This window comes from Balaenoptera physalus (genome assembly GCF_965194825.1).
Source record: "Balaenoptera physalus genome assembly, chromosome: 14".
NCBI classification, from domain to species: domain Eukaryota; kingdom Metazoa; phylum Chordata; class Mammalia; order Artiodactyla; family Balaenopteridae; genus Balaenoptera; species Balaenoptera physalus.
The window spans coordinates 39,876,419-39,895,473 of NC_138893.1; the positions used below are offsets into that span (position 1 = coordinate 39,876,419).

A 19,055-nucleotide genomic window follows, 5' to 3' on the forward strand; every position below is an offset into this window, starting at 1 on the left:
AAGTGAGGAAGATCCCAACACATCAATTGATACTGTGTCCAAACCTTTTAGAAGAACATGACAGACACATCTAGAGAATCACTCACAAGCCATTCATATAAACGTTGCACTTGGCCAAGTCCTGAGATTACAGGAGGCATGGGAAGGGAAAGGAGGAGGAATCTCATGGCATGCATGGTGTCATTCTGCTCTAGGTTATTTCAGGATATAGCTTAGGAAAGCAACCAGCTCAGCTCGGATTGAAATACTGTACCTATTAAGGTTAAACCGTTTTAAATTTCCAGGGAAGAAAATTCTGCCCTGACAATCACGTTGCATCTAAGCCTTAAACTGGAGAATGGGGCAGAGGGCAAACATCCGCTCTACTCTGTACCAAAGCAGGGCCACCCTCTCCTCTCACCCTCACGTCGCTACTGAGCTGCCATGTGCCTTGGGAACAATTTTATTGTGTCTGAGGTCTCCTCTTTTTTTCCCCTTTGCTGCTTTCGTTTCGTTTTGTTTCGCCATTTATCCTTTGATGGTCAAACTAAAATTACAGCTAGGTGCCATGTGGCTTGACCTCATCCTGGTCTAGCAGAGATTGGGGGAGAATGAATCCTCAAAGCATGGTGGTGCTGGGTCTCTAATAAAATATCTCTCTGTTTGCCCACATGGGCATCATGCCTTAGCAAACAGAGGCAGAGGAGGACAATACTACCTGTTCATGGACGAGTAGTAATGCTTTCAGTCCTCCAGACAATGAGCTCTGTAACTTACTCCATCTCCCTCCTGAGACAGCGCTTCACACGGCCCGCACTGTGCCAGGTGGTTTGGAGAAAGACGAACTGCTCGGCCTAACAAGGGACACTTCAGCAACGGGTGTAAAGACACAAAACAGCTACTCTGGGCTCGGCTGGTCTCCCAGTGACATGGCCCCAGCCAGCCTTTCCACTCCAAGATAGGGATCGTGACGCTATTCAACCTTGACAATCCCCATCCCCCAGGCAACAGGATTTTCCAGCCCTCCACAAGATGTAGCAGGCCTCGGGACACTGTTCATCACCCGTTCATCAAGAGTTAGGGTTTGGGCTTGTTCTCCAACCAAGCCCTGAGTCTATACCCTTTTCTGGGAGCAACATTCACTGTGCTGTTGATCCAAAGGAAGAAGGGTCCCCCGGGGAGAGCGCCAGCAAGAACACCAGCCTTGGGGACTTCCCTGGCGGTCCAGTGGTTAAGACTCCATGCTTCCAATGCGGGGGGCGGGGCACGGGTTCGATCCCTGGTTGAGGAACTAAGATCCCACATGCTGTGCAGCGCATCCAAAAAATAAAACAAAAACAAAAAAAAAAAACACGAGCCTTGGAAATAATCTGGGGGTGGAGGAGCGTTATCGAGAGTCGTACTTTCCCCTAAAATACACACACGGACCAGCAGCACGACTGCAGAAGGAATCAAAATATTTTTAAAATAAGTCACTGTCACCTTGAAATGAGTACAAAATACTAGGGGCTCCACCGAATAACAACGTCTGCTGAGTCCCGCTTTTCACTAGAGGAATAATTCACAATGTACCTGGGGCAAAGGGCTACTGGAAAGTCTTCTCCAGACAGAGGCAGATTTGAAACAGCACAGCTACAAAGATGCGATATGGCTGTGGACCACATACACACACACAAGTTATCTGCAAGGGCTAACCACAAGAAAGGGAGCCAGGGAAGAATGGGAATGATATAACCAAGCGACACCAGCTTCCAAGGAGAGAAGACCCCAGAGCCAGACTTGAATGCCCCAACAGCGGGTTTCAAAACCTCCCCTTGAAGGGTTAACCCAGAAGCAGAGGACTCAAGAAGTTTCGGCACCATTAGTTACACCATGAGGTCCATCCATCCTGGCCAGGCCAGGCAGACAGACGAAAATCGTATTAGTCTGCTCTCCCTTCACTACTGCACTCTGTTGGCATCAGTTCAGCTCTGAGTCTATATTAGTCCGTGATTTGTTTAGCCTTTGGATTTAAGAGAATGGAAGTACTACGTGAGCAGGAAACAGGACACTCATCAGAAGCTGGGATCCGTCGCCTTTCCCTCCCAGCACTTCCAGTGTCATGTATCAACAAGTCCGAGAGAAATCAACATTTCAGAACAATCAGGTCAAAAGTGATATTCTTAGCACCACTTAACATGATTTTGATCCACCGGAAACAACTCTCTGGCTGTCACACGGCCTCCTCTCCCATCTCACCCCCCTTAATTCTTCCCATTCACATTCTGTCACCTCATGTGACTCCCAATTTAAGACCCCTCCTGAAGCAAAAAAACAGTAGCCAAGCTAGGGGGTCTGTGTGCCCATCATGCCTGATCAAGATGCTCTTAACAAAAAAACACAGGCTTCTCCTTCTTTCCCTATCTTTAAATCATTTTAGCAGCATTTCTTCTGCTCTTGTTTCTTCTTTGCTTCCCACCTCCCCCGAAGAATCAACCACCACCACACCGCCATCATCGTCACCATCATCATCACCTAGGTCAGGGGGAGGGGTGGAGAATAAGAGACACAAGAGACCTACACATTGACAAATCAAGCTTCGGGATCTCTTGCATGTCCTACCTGAATTGCAATCTGGTGTTCAATCGTTTTGTACGCAGAGTAATGTGTGCTCCCGGACTGAAAATGGAGCTGTAGAAAGAAACCAAATCAAAGCGTTCTGCTTATGTCACAAACTACAAGAAAACATCTTAAGCAGTTTATGAATAGCAGACAAACCTTCCTAGATTGAACTGCAGCCTTGGCATTCAATCAAGACCTCTGTATTTTTATTTGTTGCTATAAATAAGATGCTCATAATAATCTAGTTTAAAAAAAAAAAAGCACCTATTCAATAAGCAAAAGGGGGGTGGAGGGGGCCAGGAGCGAGGATCAATGACATGAAAAGGAAAGACGGACGCCCATTAAGACATAAAGGAAGCCAGTGTGCTGAGCAAGATGCTGCAGAAAAATTAACTGTGTGTTGCAAACATCATCAGAATTGCGACACGTAGGCAAGAGGGAAAGACTGGGGAGAGAAAGGATGTGAGAAGCCACAAGACTGCAAAGGTACAAGCCCCCCAGAGTTCTGAGAACTAGGCTCTCACCCTCAAACACAATTCTATTTTGGGGAAAACAAATGTGGCAGGCAGAATTCAGGGGCCACTCGATGCCTTATACATTCTTTCGCAATGACTCAGCTATCAGTCCCAGGACGGCTCAGGACAGCTCTGAAGCCCGCACGCACTCTAGGAATCCACACTTCCCCAAAGAAGGAGCCAACCAGTGCCGAAGAGCCACTGAGTTTTCTAAAGACCACCTCTTTGGGGGCCCCTGGGTGAAGGTACATCCCTGGTTCACCCAGACTCTCCACAGCACAAGGCTAAAGTCTCTCCTGGGCCTTTCCCTCTGAAGCCCTATAGATCTACCATCAAAGAAATGGGTAGCGCCAAATAAAAAGGAATACCAAGAGGCCTCTCCAAATTCTTCTCTTCCCAAATAGTACTTATTAATCTTGGGCTCCTACCAATTGGGAGAACAAACACCACCTGCTGACTTATTTTATAAACAATACAACAAACACTAAAAGGTCTCAACAATATCTGAAAATGCATTTTAATTGGCCATAAACGAACAAATGATGAAGAATCACACGGTCCTATGAAATCACTGCCCATCTCCCTCGCAGCAATAGGCAAATCAGTTACATTTCCAAACACAGATCTGTATTACTATAGCAAACTATTGCCATTACTACCACTGTACAATTACTATTACCAGAACCTCCCTGTATAGCCGTTCTTTAGACCCCATTATTTTGTATCTTGCTCCCTGCAAGAAAAATTATTCAGTTTATACAGGTTTCTATTTTGGGGGGAAAAAAAAAGAAATTCACATAAGAACTTCTGAACCAACTCAAACTAAACGCAACCCAGTAGTAATGAAATTTTTTAAATAGCCTAAATGCATACTGCTCATGGGGTAAGGCTGTACTGTTCCCAGTTGGGGATATAGTGGGTTCTGAGATCACTGTATCTGCTCCAAGTGAACAAACAAAAACACACTGCCTGTATATATATTAGGAGTCTGCTTGCTCCCAAACATAATAGTAATCAAAGTTAAAAGGGGGCACAATAAAGGTGGGCCAAAAATATATATATTCCTTTACCTGTCAAAGCACAGTAATGAATCACACTCCCTGAAACAACAAAAGATAAAGGCTGAGCCACTGAGATAAGCCCCCCTACGCACACAGCACCCCCCCCCCTGCACACACACACTCAGGAGCAGTTCATCCAAAGTGAGTCACTGAAAAAGACAGATGAATTTGCCCCCTTGGCCCCCCTGTCCTTTTTGTGAAAACTGCCAGTCAGTAAGCGGAGATCGCACTAATTACTGTGACAATTCTGCATTGTGTTAAAACAACTTTTGTGCGAGGGATAGGTTCCTCTGCGAGTTTGGAATTCTTGGCTGAGAGCAGCTCTTGTCGGAGCGGGGGACTCCCCTGCTCAGGAGAGAAGGCAACACTAAAACCTCGTCCCCCCTTTCAGCCGGTTTTAGGCTGCGATTTTCCAACTGCCTGATTCAGAGCTTAATGGAAACTTGTCCAAGCTTTTCTTCCCACAAACCTTGCGGAGCCCTAAGGCAATCTTGCACTCAGGGTAACCACAGAAATCTCCTATCATCAATTAAAATCCAATGGACACCTGATAACTAAGTATACGTCGTGGAAACAAAATTTCATATAATCGCAGCCTTCTGAATAAATTAATGAAACTGTGGCTAATCCAAATTCAATTTCCATTTGTCCGGTTCCACACTTAACCCTCACGTTCATCACCACCCAAACAACACAAGCCCAGAGAGAATGCTACAATTAAAGACAGTAAAAATGCAGCTGCAAGGTCCTTAAGAATCTGGTAGGACAAAGTTAATTTCACCTTCACACACACCAATCTAACATCCCCAAGTAATGCAACGCCCCTCCTCAGGTATCCAGGCACACAGAATAACCGCCACCAGCTCATAAATCCACACGGTACAAGCTCCAATCAGCTCTTCACTCCCAGCCAGTACCCACTGTGTTGGAGAGATTTTGAGCTTAAACTTCCCCCAGCAACAGCGACGAAGACTTACAATTTTCCCGTTTCTCCTTTGGGTTCCCACCCCCTCTTTTCCCAAATACTCTTTTCTAAAACACACCCTTTAAACACTGCTTTTTCCATCTCTGTAAAACACAGAGATGCCTTGTTCATTATAGTCTAGCTTTTTAAGACAATGATAAAATACAAGGACCCAGTAAAAACTTGGCATTCTAAACTGGAACAATAATTTATTTATATCTCCGTAAAAAGCTAGAAGAAAGAGCAAGAGAGGGTTGGCCCTTTGTGCTTTTGTTTGTTTGTTTGTTTGCTTTTGGAAGATGAGGGGCGCTCGAGAGATCTTAGGTGGCCATCTAAGGCTCATCTGAGTTAAGAACCAGGTTCCCCCAGGCCTGGACTCTTGGGACCACCCCTGCTCTTGGCCACCTGCAGCACTGCGCGTCATTTCCGCATCCAGCAACTGTGGCTCTTGTACCCTGGGCCCGCAACACACCCTCAACGTGGTTCCCCCCTGCCCCGGCCCTCCCCAGGCATCCTGAAGCAGCACCAAATGAGAACTCCAAGGTACTTTTCATGTCATGCCTTCCTGTGAAACTCTCAACAAAACAAACCTTCCCTTCCTGTGTGCTTGTTTACAGTGGCCAAGCCCACCCAACCACCCATCCGAACACCTCCCGGTGACCCAGCCCCCTCCGGTCCACAGGAAGAGCCATGGAGATGCGGTGGTGCTCAGCACAGCCTTGCCTACATTTTCCAGCAATTCAAAAACCAACATTTTACGATCAACCACCTCCCTTATCAAGAAATCCTGTCTTGATTTCTCTGATTTCATTTCTAATCACTACTACTGGCCCTAAATTTGATGTTTCAGATACAAGACATCAGAGATACCCAGAGAGGGGAGAAAAGGGAAACAGCTTTTTCAATCACAGAGATCTCATCCTCAAAGGTGACTAAAAAACTTGGAACACTACATTGGGTTTTAAACTTCCAGTAGGATGAAGATTAATTTTGTATGCCTATTCATTCCACTAAATTGGGAAGAGCGGGGAGCATTTGCTTTATTTCCAGTTTTATGAATCACCAAGCTTCCTATTTAAAAAAAAAAAAAGAAGAAGAAGAAATTCAGATTCATTTCCTAAATGGTTTTGGTTTGGGGGATTTTTTGGTCCACCTTCCTCTCCCCTGTAGCTACCACCGTGAGGCACTTGAAGTTTAATTTCCATGTCATTAGCATAAAAGGCAGAATAGAGGCTTAAGTATATCTAAGACTTTTTCTTAAGTCACCAGTCATTTTGCAGGACAGAGACAGCACCCCCAGCCCTATGCTGGGAGCCTCTTACATTTAGTGGGAAATAAACTTCTGACCAGGCCTTTGGGTGCCTGCCCGCCCCCTTAAAAGATGCCAAGGGGACTTCTAACTTCCACAGGGAAGGCAAAGCCAGCACTGACTGCTAGGTATGGAGGCTTAAACATTCCTGCAACGATCCAGACACGGAACATCTGTACCCTCCTACAACAACAACTTAACAAAGGCAACCCCTTTTCACTTCCTGGCATTCTCCTTCAGAAATTCTGCTGCAACAAAACACATGCCTTTAGACACAGGAACAATCTCTCCTACTGTCTCAACGTTCCATCAAATGTCTATTTACCCTCATTAATTTTTTCTTTTCTTTTCCTCAACCTGAAACCATCAGCTATGAGTCAGAGAACGATCATTAACTTTTACAGCTTTCATACACATCCACCTACTCACATTTGGGGAAAGAAGTATTGACTTGCAACACTGCCTGAGACCAAAATCCTCTAAGAAGAAAAAAAAAGGGGGGGAAATCACTTCAATAAAGTTATATCTATTGGTCTATGGGGGGATGCTACATTCATTGTTTTTCTACTTTGTGCTGCAGTCTCTTGCAAAAAAAAAAAGAAAGAAAGAAATAAGTGGAAGTTGAACTTGGTTATGGTGATGGGCATTTTTGGATTGGTTTTTTTGAGGGAAAATTAGATGATTTTCTTTAAACATCAAAACATAATTACATTTCTTAAACTGTTTGGGGGAGGGGAGAATAAAGTGAAGCAAGTTTCCTGCTCTTGTCCAAAACACATTTCCAGCATATAAAAACACGTGGGCTAAAGTGCTGAGACATGTTCCTAACACAGCATTTTTCATTAAAAGTTGCTACACTAACACTCTTAAAATGATGCCCCATCATTACTCCACTTAGCAGTCACAGCGCTGCAACTCATAACGAATTAATTTGCATTAATGTGGGTTTCATGTGTCCTTCCCTGGGTATGCCATTGTGATTCAGGCTTAATAAAACTGACACGACAATAACATAGTGCCTTTTATTTCACTTTCCCAAACCAACCAACCCACCCAAAGACCCACACAAATCCTCTCGATTTTTTAAGCATTTTGCTAATATATTTAGTACATCATAATTGGTCCAGCACGCAAGAACCTAGTTTTCTTCTCAGTAAATATTTATAGCATCACTCTTTCCCATTCATTCTGCATTTTCTTAGAGAATCTCACTGTAGCCTACATCTGCAATTCATTGACTTTACAATTTACCACATGTTGGGATGGGAGAGGTCTTAGCTCCATTTGAATCACTACACAAATATGCAAGTGATTTATCGGTTTCAAACTAAAGACTGCAAGAGAAGGACTCCACTTTTCCTGAACATTACTTCTTCTGGCAGACCATGAACAATTACAGTTCGTACTAATTAAGCTCTGTAAATGTGCTGTGCCTTACTAATGTCTACCAGGCCTCAAATTTATTTTCATGATGCCAAACTTTAGCAAGCAATTTTAACTCCTTCAGAGCTGATCCCACTAATAACTATTCCTTCCCCCTGTAGATCGAGCTGTTTGGAGCTACTTCATGACCAAAAAAAAAAAAAAAAAGAAAAGAATAAAATATTACAGACGAATTACCAGCCTGAAATCACATGTGCCCAAGGAAGAAAAAACCTATCCTGGGAAAACCGAAGAACACCAGGGCTGATAACGCGTTCAAAGATCCCACAGCCCCATCTTTGTAATGAGCTGTTAAGGGATTCATATCTGTCCCTGAGGGCTAGTAAGTTTCTGCATTCCATTGATTAGAAAATAAAACCTTTCGGCCTCTTGTCTTGAAGTCTGGGTTGGATGGAAGGAAGGATCTGGCCTGCAAGGACAGTGCGATCAGCTCCCACCCCCCTCAACAGTTACCCACACACCTCAGAATCCCACTCCCCCTTTACCAGGTGGTCAGTTTGTAACACACACACTAGAAAGCCCACTTTTTTAAGAATGAATTAAAATCAGGAGGCTAATTGGCCTTCTCTGTCACATCGGGGTCTTGACCACAGATGCCCCATCCCCAGCTCCTCACACGATAACTTACATGAAATACTATCTGCTGCTGGATAGAGCTCTTTGGGTGAAAAGTGGATTGGGACCAGTTTTTACTGAGCAGAGCCATATAGTTTTAAGTAGCCACCCCCCCCCCCACCCATGGTATTTCTACCTCTCATAAGAAACTTCTAATCCCTAATTTCAATCAAGCCATTTCCTCAGGCCCAAATCTCTGTCCCATCTTCTTATACTTTTCTAATCTTTCTCAGGCAAGCATTTATTCTTCCTCCCCTGCTACTTTTCTGTGCTTCCTCCCCCAGATACCAGTGCACTTTCCCCAAATGAATGGCCTTCCCACTCGCAAGGTAAATCTGGATGTTTTTTTTTCTCATCTATTAATTCTTTTAATCAACTCTCCTCACTCTATGGCACTTTTTTTTTTTTAAACCCTCACGTTAACTAGCGCACTATGCAATGTGTGTACGTTCCCTTCGTATAAATTAAAGACCCGTCTCCCATATCAGGTTTCTTTAAGTATTCTGGGAAATATGCACAATATAGGCAAGAGGGTCTCAAAAAAAAAAAAAAAAAGGCAAGAAAGAAAGGAAAAAAGGGAGAAGCCAGAAGAAAAGGAAAAGAGATGCAAACACCTAGAGCAACTTTGCTTTTGAAAAAAGGCATTTGTGCCGAGCCTCTCCCACCCACCCAACTGAATTTCCATTACTGAAAGTGCTCTTTATAAATGTGTGTAACAATAGCCTGGAGGAAAAGTACAAGTCAGCTGCCAAAGGAGGAGGGGGTGCCTGTCTCAGTAAGCTCAGATTGTAGGCATGGGGGTCAGAGGAGGGGAGAGGGCAGCTTTTGCGAAGGGCTCTCCACACCCCACCCCCATCTCATTGCTTATAATTAGTGAGAGAAATCTGAGCTACTGCCAGTGTCTGCGGACCTCGAATATTATAAGGCCAACGTGGCGTCAAATATCTTAACATTCATAAGTGTTATGGGCTGTAAATAAAGCCTGTGGATTTATGACCTGGTGGCACTTGCCAGCAAAGGACTGGGGCACATTTCTTTCAGCAGACCTGTCGAGGTGCAAGTTTGCCTTTGGTTGTAAAATTAACCATTTCCTTCACAAACGTGCTCAATTATAAGTCAGAGCTGAAGATTTACTTACACCGTTGCCAACACCCACTCCCAGCAGAAACTCAGACGCCCACAACACACACCCCCTTCAAAAATAAAAGCCTCAAGGATTTGATTCACCCCGCTCCTTCTCAAAACTTCTGAAATGTGTCACCTCGAAACAGTTATAAATGTGGTTAAAGATATTATCTAATTCCACTCACCAAGACTAAAAAGCTTACACCTACTTCCCTGGAAAGTGCTTATTTATTTGGCAACGCCATGGTTTAAAAAAACAAAAAAGGAGTAAATCACTCCTTGCCTGAAGTTTTGTCCCTTCCCCCAATATAATGTCATCTATTTCCTGTGTAGGAGAGAGCCTCTGCTAAATCCAGGTTGCCTCAGACTTCACTGCCAATAAACCAACTTCCACAGAACTTCCAGACAGCTGGGGAAAAGGTCCTCGGAGTTTTAGTCATGGTCCAGAAACACACGTCCACACAAAAATTTGCAGCTGTCCTTTCTCTGCAGTGCATTTTTAATGTGATTCGGGGGCCCCTGTTGTGAAACATCTGACAAAATGTAAAATCCTCTTAGATACCTTCTAGTTTACCCCCTGTGCATGTGTAAGAGAAGTTGCACCAACATTTCTCCACCAAGAAATCTAGGCGCTTTTCGCATGCACGCAGGCACCTCGTGGGATGTGACGAGGCATTCAAAACCTGGAAAGACTTCTACTGTAATCTTTAAAAGCACAGCCTCTGGTGCAACTATTAAAATGCTGGTTTTCTAAAGCAAATATTTTTTTAATAGCGTGCAGAACTGCAGTTATCCTGCGCTGCTAACAGAACAGCATTCTTGATCTGCCAGCCCCCGGAAACCTTCCTGTAACTTTTTCACAGCTGGCTAAGAAACAGAAAGCTGACCAGCTTCCAGCAGGGACCCTAAATGAAATCCATATCAGTAAAATTAAAATCAAGGTGGGAAAACTCCTAGCCAGAGCGGGGATTGTTTTCCTCCAAATCTCTTCTCAATCAGATAGGGGGCATCAGTGAAAGCTACTTCCCTTCAGCAGTCAAAAGTTTCCAAAAACACTTCTTCCAGATAAACACTCCAGGCTCCCGACTGCCTCATAGTTTGTTTCTGGGGTTTCAGAAAGCTTTCATTTCAACAAACTGCAAAGCACTGGCATATTAAATTTATAATCATTAAAATATGACTTACTGGGTGAATGTTGAGCCCATAACCCAAACTGCAGACATTAAACCCCAACCTATAAAGATTAGCACGGAATTAATACTTTGCATTGAGACTGAAACCTAAACATGTTTGCCATAAATATTTCTGAAGGAGATGAAAAACAATTAGCATAAATACCAAAGAAGGGCAAGAACACCTGTTCTTTTTCAGGGCGATAAGCATTTTATTGTTCTCTATTTAAAATGTAATGACCTGTGTAATTACAGTAATATTACATTGTTATGTAGGGGCTTGGAATGTCACACTTTGAAAAGTGTTGTCAAAACAATCAGGGGTGAAGGTGGGGGGTAGGAGGACAATGGGGAAGGACCACCATTAACCCTTCACACTCCGAGGTCTAAATCTTTTGTATTAGAAAGGATTACGCTGTTTGAGCGAGGAGAAAACATCCATTTTTCACCAGGCAGAAAGAGAAGTTGCTGCCCGGCTAAATAAAACCCCAATGAATAGGCCCCTCTTGGTTTCCTTTAAATACTGGATTCCAAGTTCAAAAATGAATTCAAGATGCTGCTTATTTATTTGTTCAACCTAGTAGCAAACAGCTTCAGCTGAAAAGCAAATAACTTTGGATCAAAGAAGATGCGAAAGCTCTAATAATCAACCCCTTAAAAAGAATTTCAAACCTAACTGGAATTTCTGCCACCATATCCCATATTCTAATTTGGCAGGAGGGAAAAAGAAATGTAAAACTACTCTTTCCTATCTACTTTAATATGGTAACAGTATTCTTATCTTTGGTATATACAAATCAAATGTTACCACAATTCTAATATTTGCAGTTCTATCACCTCCCATCTACTTAACCAGACCTCTCACCTTAATGCTTTTTTGTACTCAAATCTTTTTAAAAGCTGTTCCTATTACTGTATCAAAGGCTAAATTCATGTGATGCAGAAATCTTTTGTCATTTTAAAATAAAATTATTACTATCAAGCTTTATGGCGTCTCCAGCAATTAAAGCGTTATTCTTGAGATAAAATATTATTCATCACAAACCCATTTAATGATACTCCTTAATCCTTTACGTTCTTAAAAAGAAAAGCAGAAATCAGGAATCCATAGAGTTTGCTTTTTAAAGGATGCAACTGCTTACAGGTACACTCATAAGTTAACAGAAATATGTAGCAAAAGAACACCACCACCAAGGAGGGTCCGGAAGAGAACAGAACATACAGCTAATTTGTCTTTACACCTTGCCCTCAAAAACACACTCTATGAAGCACTAAGAATTTCAGATGAGCATGAAAAGACCGCTATCTTGCCTATAGATTCCTTCGGCAGCTGTATCAAATCTGGAATTGCAAGCCGGCCCTCTGATCGGAGAGGTCAGGAGTGACACACAACAGCCTCTCAGCCTCATTTCCATGGCTCTACTTACCGGCTTAAATAACCTTAATTCTGGAGCACATCAGCTAACCCAGGTAACAGATAGGAGGAGGAAGGGCCTGTGCACACTAAAGATGTCTGTTGGTGTTTGACACGCAAATACTAAAACTGCCTCCTGAGTTCAGAAATGTCTTCTCAGACTCCATCTGATGTCACAGCATCAGGCCACCCGCTATGTCCACAATTAAAATAACTAGACGCCGAGTATTCCTACAGTGCCCACAAAGGGGACGGGTTGTTGGGAGCCATCCTTTTTGCACTGGGAAATCATTTATTTACCTTTAACAATTTCCCTGTTTCCTAATTACAGCGCAACACAACTGTTGGAGTTTCAGGAGATCCTGCGGCAAGATTGCCAGCGGTCACAGACAGGAGTTTGCAAAGAGTCAAGAAGGCCAGCAAGCCCGCCATCAAAGCTCAATATTCAGATGGCCTTTCAGATGGCTAAGTGGATTTTAAAATAATACCAGAGAGGCTTCCATCGTAGGGGGAGGGGAGGAGACTAAGAAATTCTCAGGGTTACTTCGGAATGTCGCTTGGTCGGCTTGGTTATTACACAAACTATCCGATTCTGAGCCGAATACTCCCGGTTCAGGATGCCCACAGGCTCCCAAGAAAAATACAACGTAACCGGACTATGTTTCCCCTACAGCTGCAACCCCACTGCCCGGCCCCCGCCGCCTGAAAGAGCTGGCCCTGCAGGAGGAGGTCGAGCTGAAACACTCTCCCAGCTTCCCAAGCATGCAGAAGCCTGGGCGCGCGGGAGGGGGAGGGAGGGTAATAGTTATTTCTCTGTCCTAGCCATAAAAAATGACCGGTCTAGCATGCCCTTGCCATTTTTGCCAGGGCCCAAAAAAACAAGTCAAACCTGATAGTTAATATTTTAATGCTTAAAAACACTTGTAGATCTGATCGACTCCCGTCCGGCAAGCCCTCGGCCATAAGCACCGAATCCACGGCTGCTGAACAGTGGGTGCACTATTTCAAATTGCTATCTCGAGTTACCGAAAAAGAAAAGAAAACAGAAGTAGTGAGTGTAAATAAGAGGTAGGGGGACCAAACCAGAGAGGGTGCAAAATGACAATTCCGAGAAGCCGGGCACAAACGTTTAGAGATTGCGTCTAGAGATTCGTAATCCAGGGTTTTTAGAGGAGGGTGGCATGGGGGGAGGGGGTTCAGGGCGAGGGCAGGGGGCAGAGGCCTGTCGGGGAAGAGGGTGAGCCTTATTCACAAATGTCACGGGGGGGCGCGGGACGCACGCCGCGGGAAGCGCCCCCCCCGGAGCCTGGCACCCCGCGCCGCCCTGGAGCCCCCAAAGTTGGTGGCCCGCGATCAGCAGCCCAATCCTTTGAAGGAAAGGAGCCCTCGGCATCCCTCACCCTCTATACACCCTTGGGCCCCGCACAACCTGGTCTCTGGCCCCCCAGGGCCCACTGAGGGCCTTCTCGGAAGCTGACGAGCGCAGATCCCGCTACAAATCCCAAGGCACCAAAATTCCCTAGAAATACATCAAGTCCGCTCGGAGGAGGCCATCCCGGCTGCATACAAACCAAAACCCGCGGCCACAGGGGCCTCTCCACCCCGCGCGGCCCGGGAGAGCCCGCAGCCAGCGCGCCGGGCAGCCGAGCCCGCCACGGCGCCCAGGGCGCTCGCGGCCCTGCGGGGTGGCCCCAGAAAAGGAAGCCCAGAGCCCCCAAGTTTGCAGTGGAACCAGTCTTGGAAGCGTGACCTTCCAGGGGAAAAGGGAAGGAGGGCTGAGAGCCAGCCATCGCCACTAGAAAGCTAAACAAATAAGCGGCCGAAAGAGAAAGGCGAGGCGCTTCTCCAAGGCCCCGGGCTCCGCGCGCCCGCTAGTTCTCAAGTCCAACGCCTGGAGGACAATCCACTCTACCCCGCGCGTCGGGCGCAGCCCATTCACTCAGTCCCCGGCAGCGGCAGCCAAGGGGTTAACCGGGGAAAGCCCAAGACGCCACAGAAGAGGGAAGGAAGAGAGAGAGAGGGAGAGGGAGAAAAAAAAGAGCCACACAGGCATCTTCCCAGGGTGAAGAAACAAACACCACCACCAAAGGGGGCGGGGGGAATCAGAGCGCAAAAAAAAGTTCTTCTGATTCCCCCCCAACCAACAAAGCCCTGCTTGGAAAGAAAAGTCTCCCCAACATCACGAGGCAACAAACTGAAAGCAAGAACATGGCGAAGTGCAAACAAATCCAGTCCACAAAAGGCAGAAAAGTTTGGAGAGTTTCGGGCTGCCTGGGCCACGAGAGGGGGAGGGGAGGCGGGGAGGGGAGGAGGCGAGGAGGGAGGGGAGAGGGAGGGAGGGAGCAGGGCAGGGGCCGCATGCGGGGCCGGGCTGGAGGCAAGGGCGGGCGGGCAGCGGGCGGGGGCCGCGCGCGGAGGCACTTACGGTTCGGGCGGTGGGCGAGAGCGATCCGTTGGGGAGGTAGGGGCTCGTCAGGTCGGGGATCATGATGAAAGGGTAGCCGGGATACGGTGGCCCCTTAAAGAGCCCTCCATCTTGCCTCTTGGCCGCTAACATGGCGGGGCAGCGAGGGGACGGCGGCGGCCGCGCGGAGCGGGAGAGAGCGAGGAGAAACTTTTTAGAAAGTGCCCCAAGTGGCTGGACGCCCCGGCCGGGCCGACGCAAGGCCCGGCCGAGCGGGGCGCAGGGCCCGGGCGCGCGGCGCGGCGGGCCCGGGGGACAGCTCCCGGCGGCTGCGGGGCGCGCGGGGCGTACTCACCTTCTTCCAAACTTTCCCGGGATTTATCTCGGAAACTTTCGGAGCGAGGCGGAGGCCGTCTTTCCGCCTTCCCGGAGGGGTGGAGGTGGGGAGGGCGAGGGGCAAACGCCACGCAGAGGGGGGAAAAGGGGGAGAAAAAGAATCAGCGACGTGGGGGGGTTTGGGGTGGGAGAGAAAAACAGGGTTACAAGTTTTTGCAATGGTGGCACCACACGCACACGCCGCCCGCCCGGCACCGCGGCGCCCCGCCGCCGCCCCCAGCCCCGATTTCTCCCCTTTAAGCAACATTTGCCAAGCCCAGGAAATAGATTAAGAACCCCACCAGCCCGAGGGGCTTTTCCTACCTCGGAATCGGAGGAGCTGTTTTGATTCGTTTCTGATTCATTGACTAGAGACGATTTGACATCAGCTAAATCCCTCTCTGCCGAGGAGTTTTCGGAGCTCTTCTCCTCTTGCTCGCCCTCGTCTTTGAAGGAAATCAGTTCGTCGTTGGCGCCTAGGTCATCTCCTCCACCGCCGTTCAGCTGCGGCATTTTTTTCACCCACCAGCAGCAATTTTGGAAGAAAAATGAAGGAGGAAGAAAAGCCAAAAAAAAAAAAAAACCCAAAAAGTTTTGCCCCCCCCCCAGAAAAATACTGCAAGAAAAAGACGAGTCCAAGGTGAACTTTTTTCTGCTTTGGGGTCTTTTTCTCCTGGGGAGGGGAAAGAGGGAGGAGGGGAGGGGAAGGGGGGGGAGATCTTCTGCACGCGTGAGTTTGGGTTTCTTTTTTCTCTCGTTCCCAAGGATCCGATCAATGTGCAAAAAAATAATAAATAAAAAAAGGGGGGTAAAAAAAAACACACACACCAACAACAACAAGAAGTCAGATATAAAGAGCAAAGGGGGGGGAAGCCGAAGATACAGGAGGAGCTCGTGCCGCTCGGATTTGAGTGAGTTGAAGTTAGACTGAGAGCTTTTCAGTTCAAAGGCGGCGCTGATTGACAGATAGAAAAAGGGGGATCGAAATCCGGAGGAACGGAGTAGTCTGGGAGCGGAGATTATTGACAGGGAGAGAGGAACACACTCGCTTAATGAGATGCCGGGGGCGGGGCCGGCCCGGTGACGTCTGCATAAATAAACAGCCGGGGTGGGCGGGGCGGGGGCGGCTAACAATGATCCTTTCGGGCGCCGGGAGAGGGAGGAGGGAGACGAGGAGGAGGAGGAGGAGGAGGAGAGGGGCGGGGGAGGGGGGGAGAGACGGAGGGAGGAGTGTGCAGGGGGAGAGGCCTGCGCTGAGTGTGTGCGAGCCTGGGAGTCTGGGCGAGGGAACGGGGACTCGCTCCGGGAGGGGGGTGGCTTCAGAAAGACAATGCGGAGTAGGAGAGGAGGGGAAGGGGGTGGCGACCGCGTCAGGAATCCGAGCCGAGGAAGGCGGAAGGAAAGCCCACTTGGGGGGCGGGGATGGGGTGAGGCCCAGAAAAAGTGCACTTTAGAAATATTAGAAATAAGTCTTAAGGAAGGGGGAAAGGAGGAGAGTATTGTGGGGAAGGGGTGCGGGCTGGTGCTTAGTGGTTAAGCCAGCAATGGAATCAGCCACCCTTGGGCGGGATGTAAGAGAAGTGGTCAAAAAGAGAGATCAACCCTCCACTTTCAGAGAGCTTGGGGAAGTGGAGGGCTGGGCAAAGTTCCTGGTTATCTGCAATGAAAGAAACTATTAACCCACGAGGTCTTCCCTCCCCTTTTTTGTTTATTAATAGTGAATCATTTCATTAAATCTTAAGTTTCACTAGAATAAATATGCCAAGATGACTTTTTATCCAAAAAACAATCAAATACTGTAGTGTTTGTCAAGGGCATTAAAAATATCCTTAAGGAAAAATACATGATTCTTTTCAATGTAAAGTGTTGTTCTTTTTTTTTTTTTTTTTTTAAACTGACTTTGGAGGTGGTAGGAAATAAGCTAGGATTCAAAGTCCATTCTGACTTCGGAGGTGAAAAGTTTGGGCGTTAACACCGCCAGGGAAAACAAAACTGAAAGTTCACCAACCCTTGGGATCATTGGGTCTGGAGTCTTTCTGGAAGGGGGTCTGAAATGAAATCCCCAAAAGACTGACCAAATAATCAAGATGTAGATGGCTCTGGCAGGAAATTGCTAACCCAGCTGATGCTGGACGACCTCTGGGAGGAGACGGAAAACCTGAGGTTTGAGGCAGGTATTTGTTGATTTTTAGGCTCTCTCCTGGGGAGCAGATTGATTTGCTACAAAATGGGGAAGAAAATTATGTCGAAGGGGGAAAGGCCTGGGTCCCAAAACACGGTGTCCCTAGAAAATGGGGCAAGAACACTCATTTTCTTGCAAATATCCAATGAGAAGTGGACTGGAATCTACAAGGTGAAAGGGGACAGAAAGAACCAGGAAAAAAAGAAGTCAGTAAGAATTAGCAAATTGTCTTTTTGGAACAGTGTTGGTCTGGAGTCCATGATGAACTAAATTATTTCACCCATCCCTTAAAAAAACATCTCACCTGCTTTTCAGCGGGCCCATCAGCACCTAAGCTTTCCAAAAGAAAGCAAATTTAAATGTAATATTTAGAGAGTTTGGGTTTTCAGCAAAACTGTTTTATAGGCTAAGGTCTCAGAAAGAACACTACTAAAAATGATGATACCGAGATTGACAAGGCCAATGCATTCCCCTGCACTGGAGAAAAATTCATAACCACATTTGCACACTAAAGAGTAAGATGCGGGCAAAATAAAAATGTGGTGGGGGCATGGGGGAGGGCTATGGAGGAGAATCACTGTTAACTCCCAGCTTTAATATGAATCAGAAAATCAGAAGTGGAGTGAGAAGGAGGCTGAAAAGAAGTAAAACAAATGTGTACCTTTAATCAGACAGGATTGCATAGGATACAAAGCACAGGGCTAATTAGTCTCAGCAGGTAGGACTAACCTTCAGACTTCATAAATAAATAAGGCGGGCACAGTTTCTAAGAGGGTGAGTGGAGACAGAAAGGGGATTATTTTAAGACACCAAGTAAAAACATGAAGAATGAAATGCTTCACTGTTAAATCCATGTACAAATGGATTTAACAGTGTCCTTTTTTTAGGTCTTTTCACTTGGTTGCCTTTAGATTTACACATTTAGCAAATGACCATAGCTTTTCACGCTTGCTAATTGTCACCTGTATACTTAGGTGCCTGAGTCTGTGTACAGCGTAGACTTTCCTAAGGCCTGTTTTAAAGGCTTATTTACTTAAACGGGAACACATTTATAGTAACTCAATTTTGTGGCAATTTCTTTGTCCTGTGCAGTGGTTCTTTTATTTTAGTCTAAAGCTGATCTGAATTAAATTGGATACTGAGGTCTTCTATGTCCTTTATAGGACTTACCTGGATAATGAAAGCTCATAAATATACTGAACTGAAATTTTAAAGAATGTACTTATTGTTTTTAATGTCCTGGCCTGCGTTTTTATCATATGTAAATATTAAGGGCTTTCTGCCGATGATTAGTAACCTCCTCCATTTTGGCATATCCTTATATTTCTCGTTCAAAGGAAACTCTTGAATCCTTCCTTCTTTAAATCTCTGATTTAATTAAGCAATTAAAAGTTATTCCATGATAGCCCATGTGCCACATTTAATCCTGTTGCTTTGTGCCATAAACAGGCTTGGGGAGACCAGCAAGATCTCAGAGGGTCAATTACCCCTGAGTCTCTGAAAGGGCTTCAGGTGATGCGGGGATAGGGGAGAAGTGGGGGGAGGGTGTGAAATTGAAATTGACAAAAAGCAAGGTAATACAATATTTTTTTTAAAAAGGTCAGGTTGGCCCACAACCTGGACATGTAATTTGTAGATTTGCTGTGAAATTTTAAACAACAGTTGGCTTGTGTCCCGGTGTTGAGGCTACTTCTCTCTCTAGTTACTGATGACTGACTCCTAGTTTATAGGACCAAGAGTTCTGCCCAAATAGCAGGGGTTCTAAACACGGGGAGGAAACCAGACCAGTTCTGACTTCAGCCTGAGCCAAGGAGTTTTGCATATTGCGGGGTGCTCAGGTTGGAGGAGAAGCTGGGACCTTTTCCCTTGGAGGCCTCTCCCGGGGCCAACCCAGGT

The 19,055-nt window shown here is 46.1% G+C and overlaps 1 protein-coding gene across 47 annotated transcripts in view; it reads right to left on the reverse strand.

The window, feature by feature from the left end:
• Nucleotides 1–16,064, reverse strand: part of TCF7L2 (transcription factor 7 like 2) — a 196,217-nt gene extending 180,153 nt beyond the window's left edge. For 5 of the 47 annotated variants that reach the window (XM_082423283.1, XM_082423313.1, XM_082423324.1 and 2 more), the window contains exons 1-4: nucleotides 15,302–16,059; nucleotides 14,958–15,024; nucleotides 14,624–14,748; nucleotides 2,581–2,649 (exon numbers count right to left, since the gene is read on the reverse strand). In XM_082423283.1, the coding sequence (XP_082279409.1) occupies nucleotides 2,581–2,649; nucleotides 14,624–14,748; nucleotides 14,958–15,024; nucleotides 15,302–15,490 (450 nt within the window). In that variant the 5' untranslated portion in view covers nucleotides 15,491–16,059. Of the gene's footprint in view, nucleotides 1–2,580; nucleotides 2,650–14,623; nucleotides 14,749–14,957; nucleotides 15,025–15,301 lie in introns of all 47 variants that reach the window. The other 42 variants (XM_082423288.1, XM_082423287.1, XM_082423284.1 and 39 more) reach the window with 19 other exon arrangements.
• Between the last annotated feature and the right edge of the window lie 2,991 nt (nucleotides 16,065–19,055).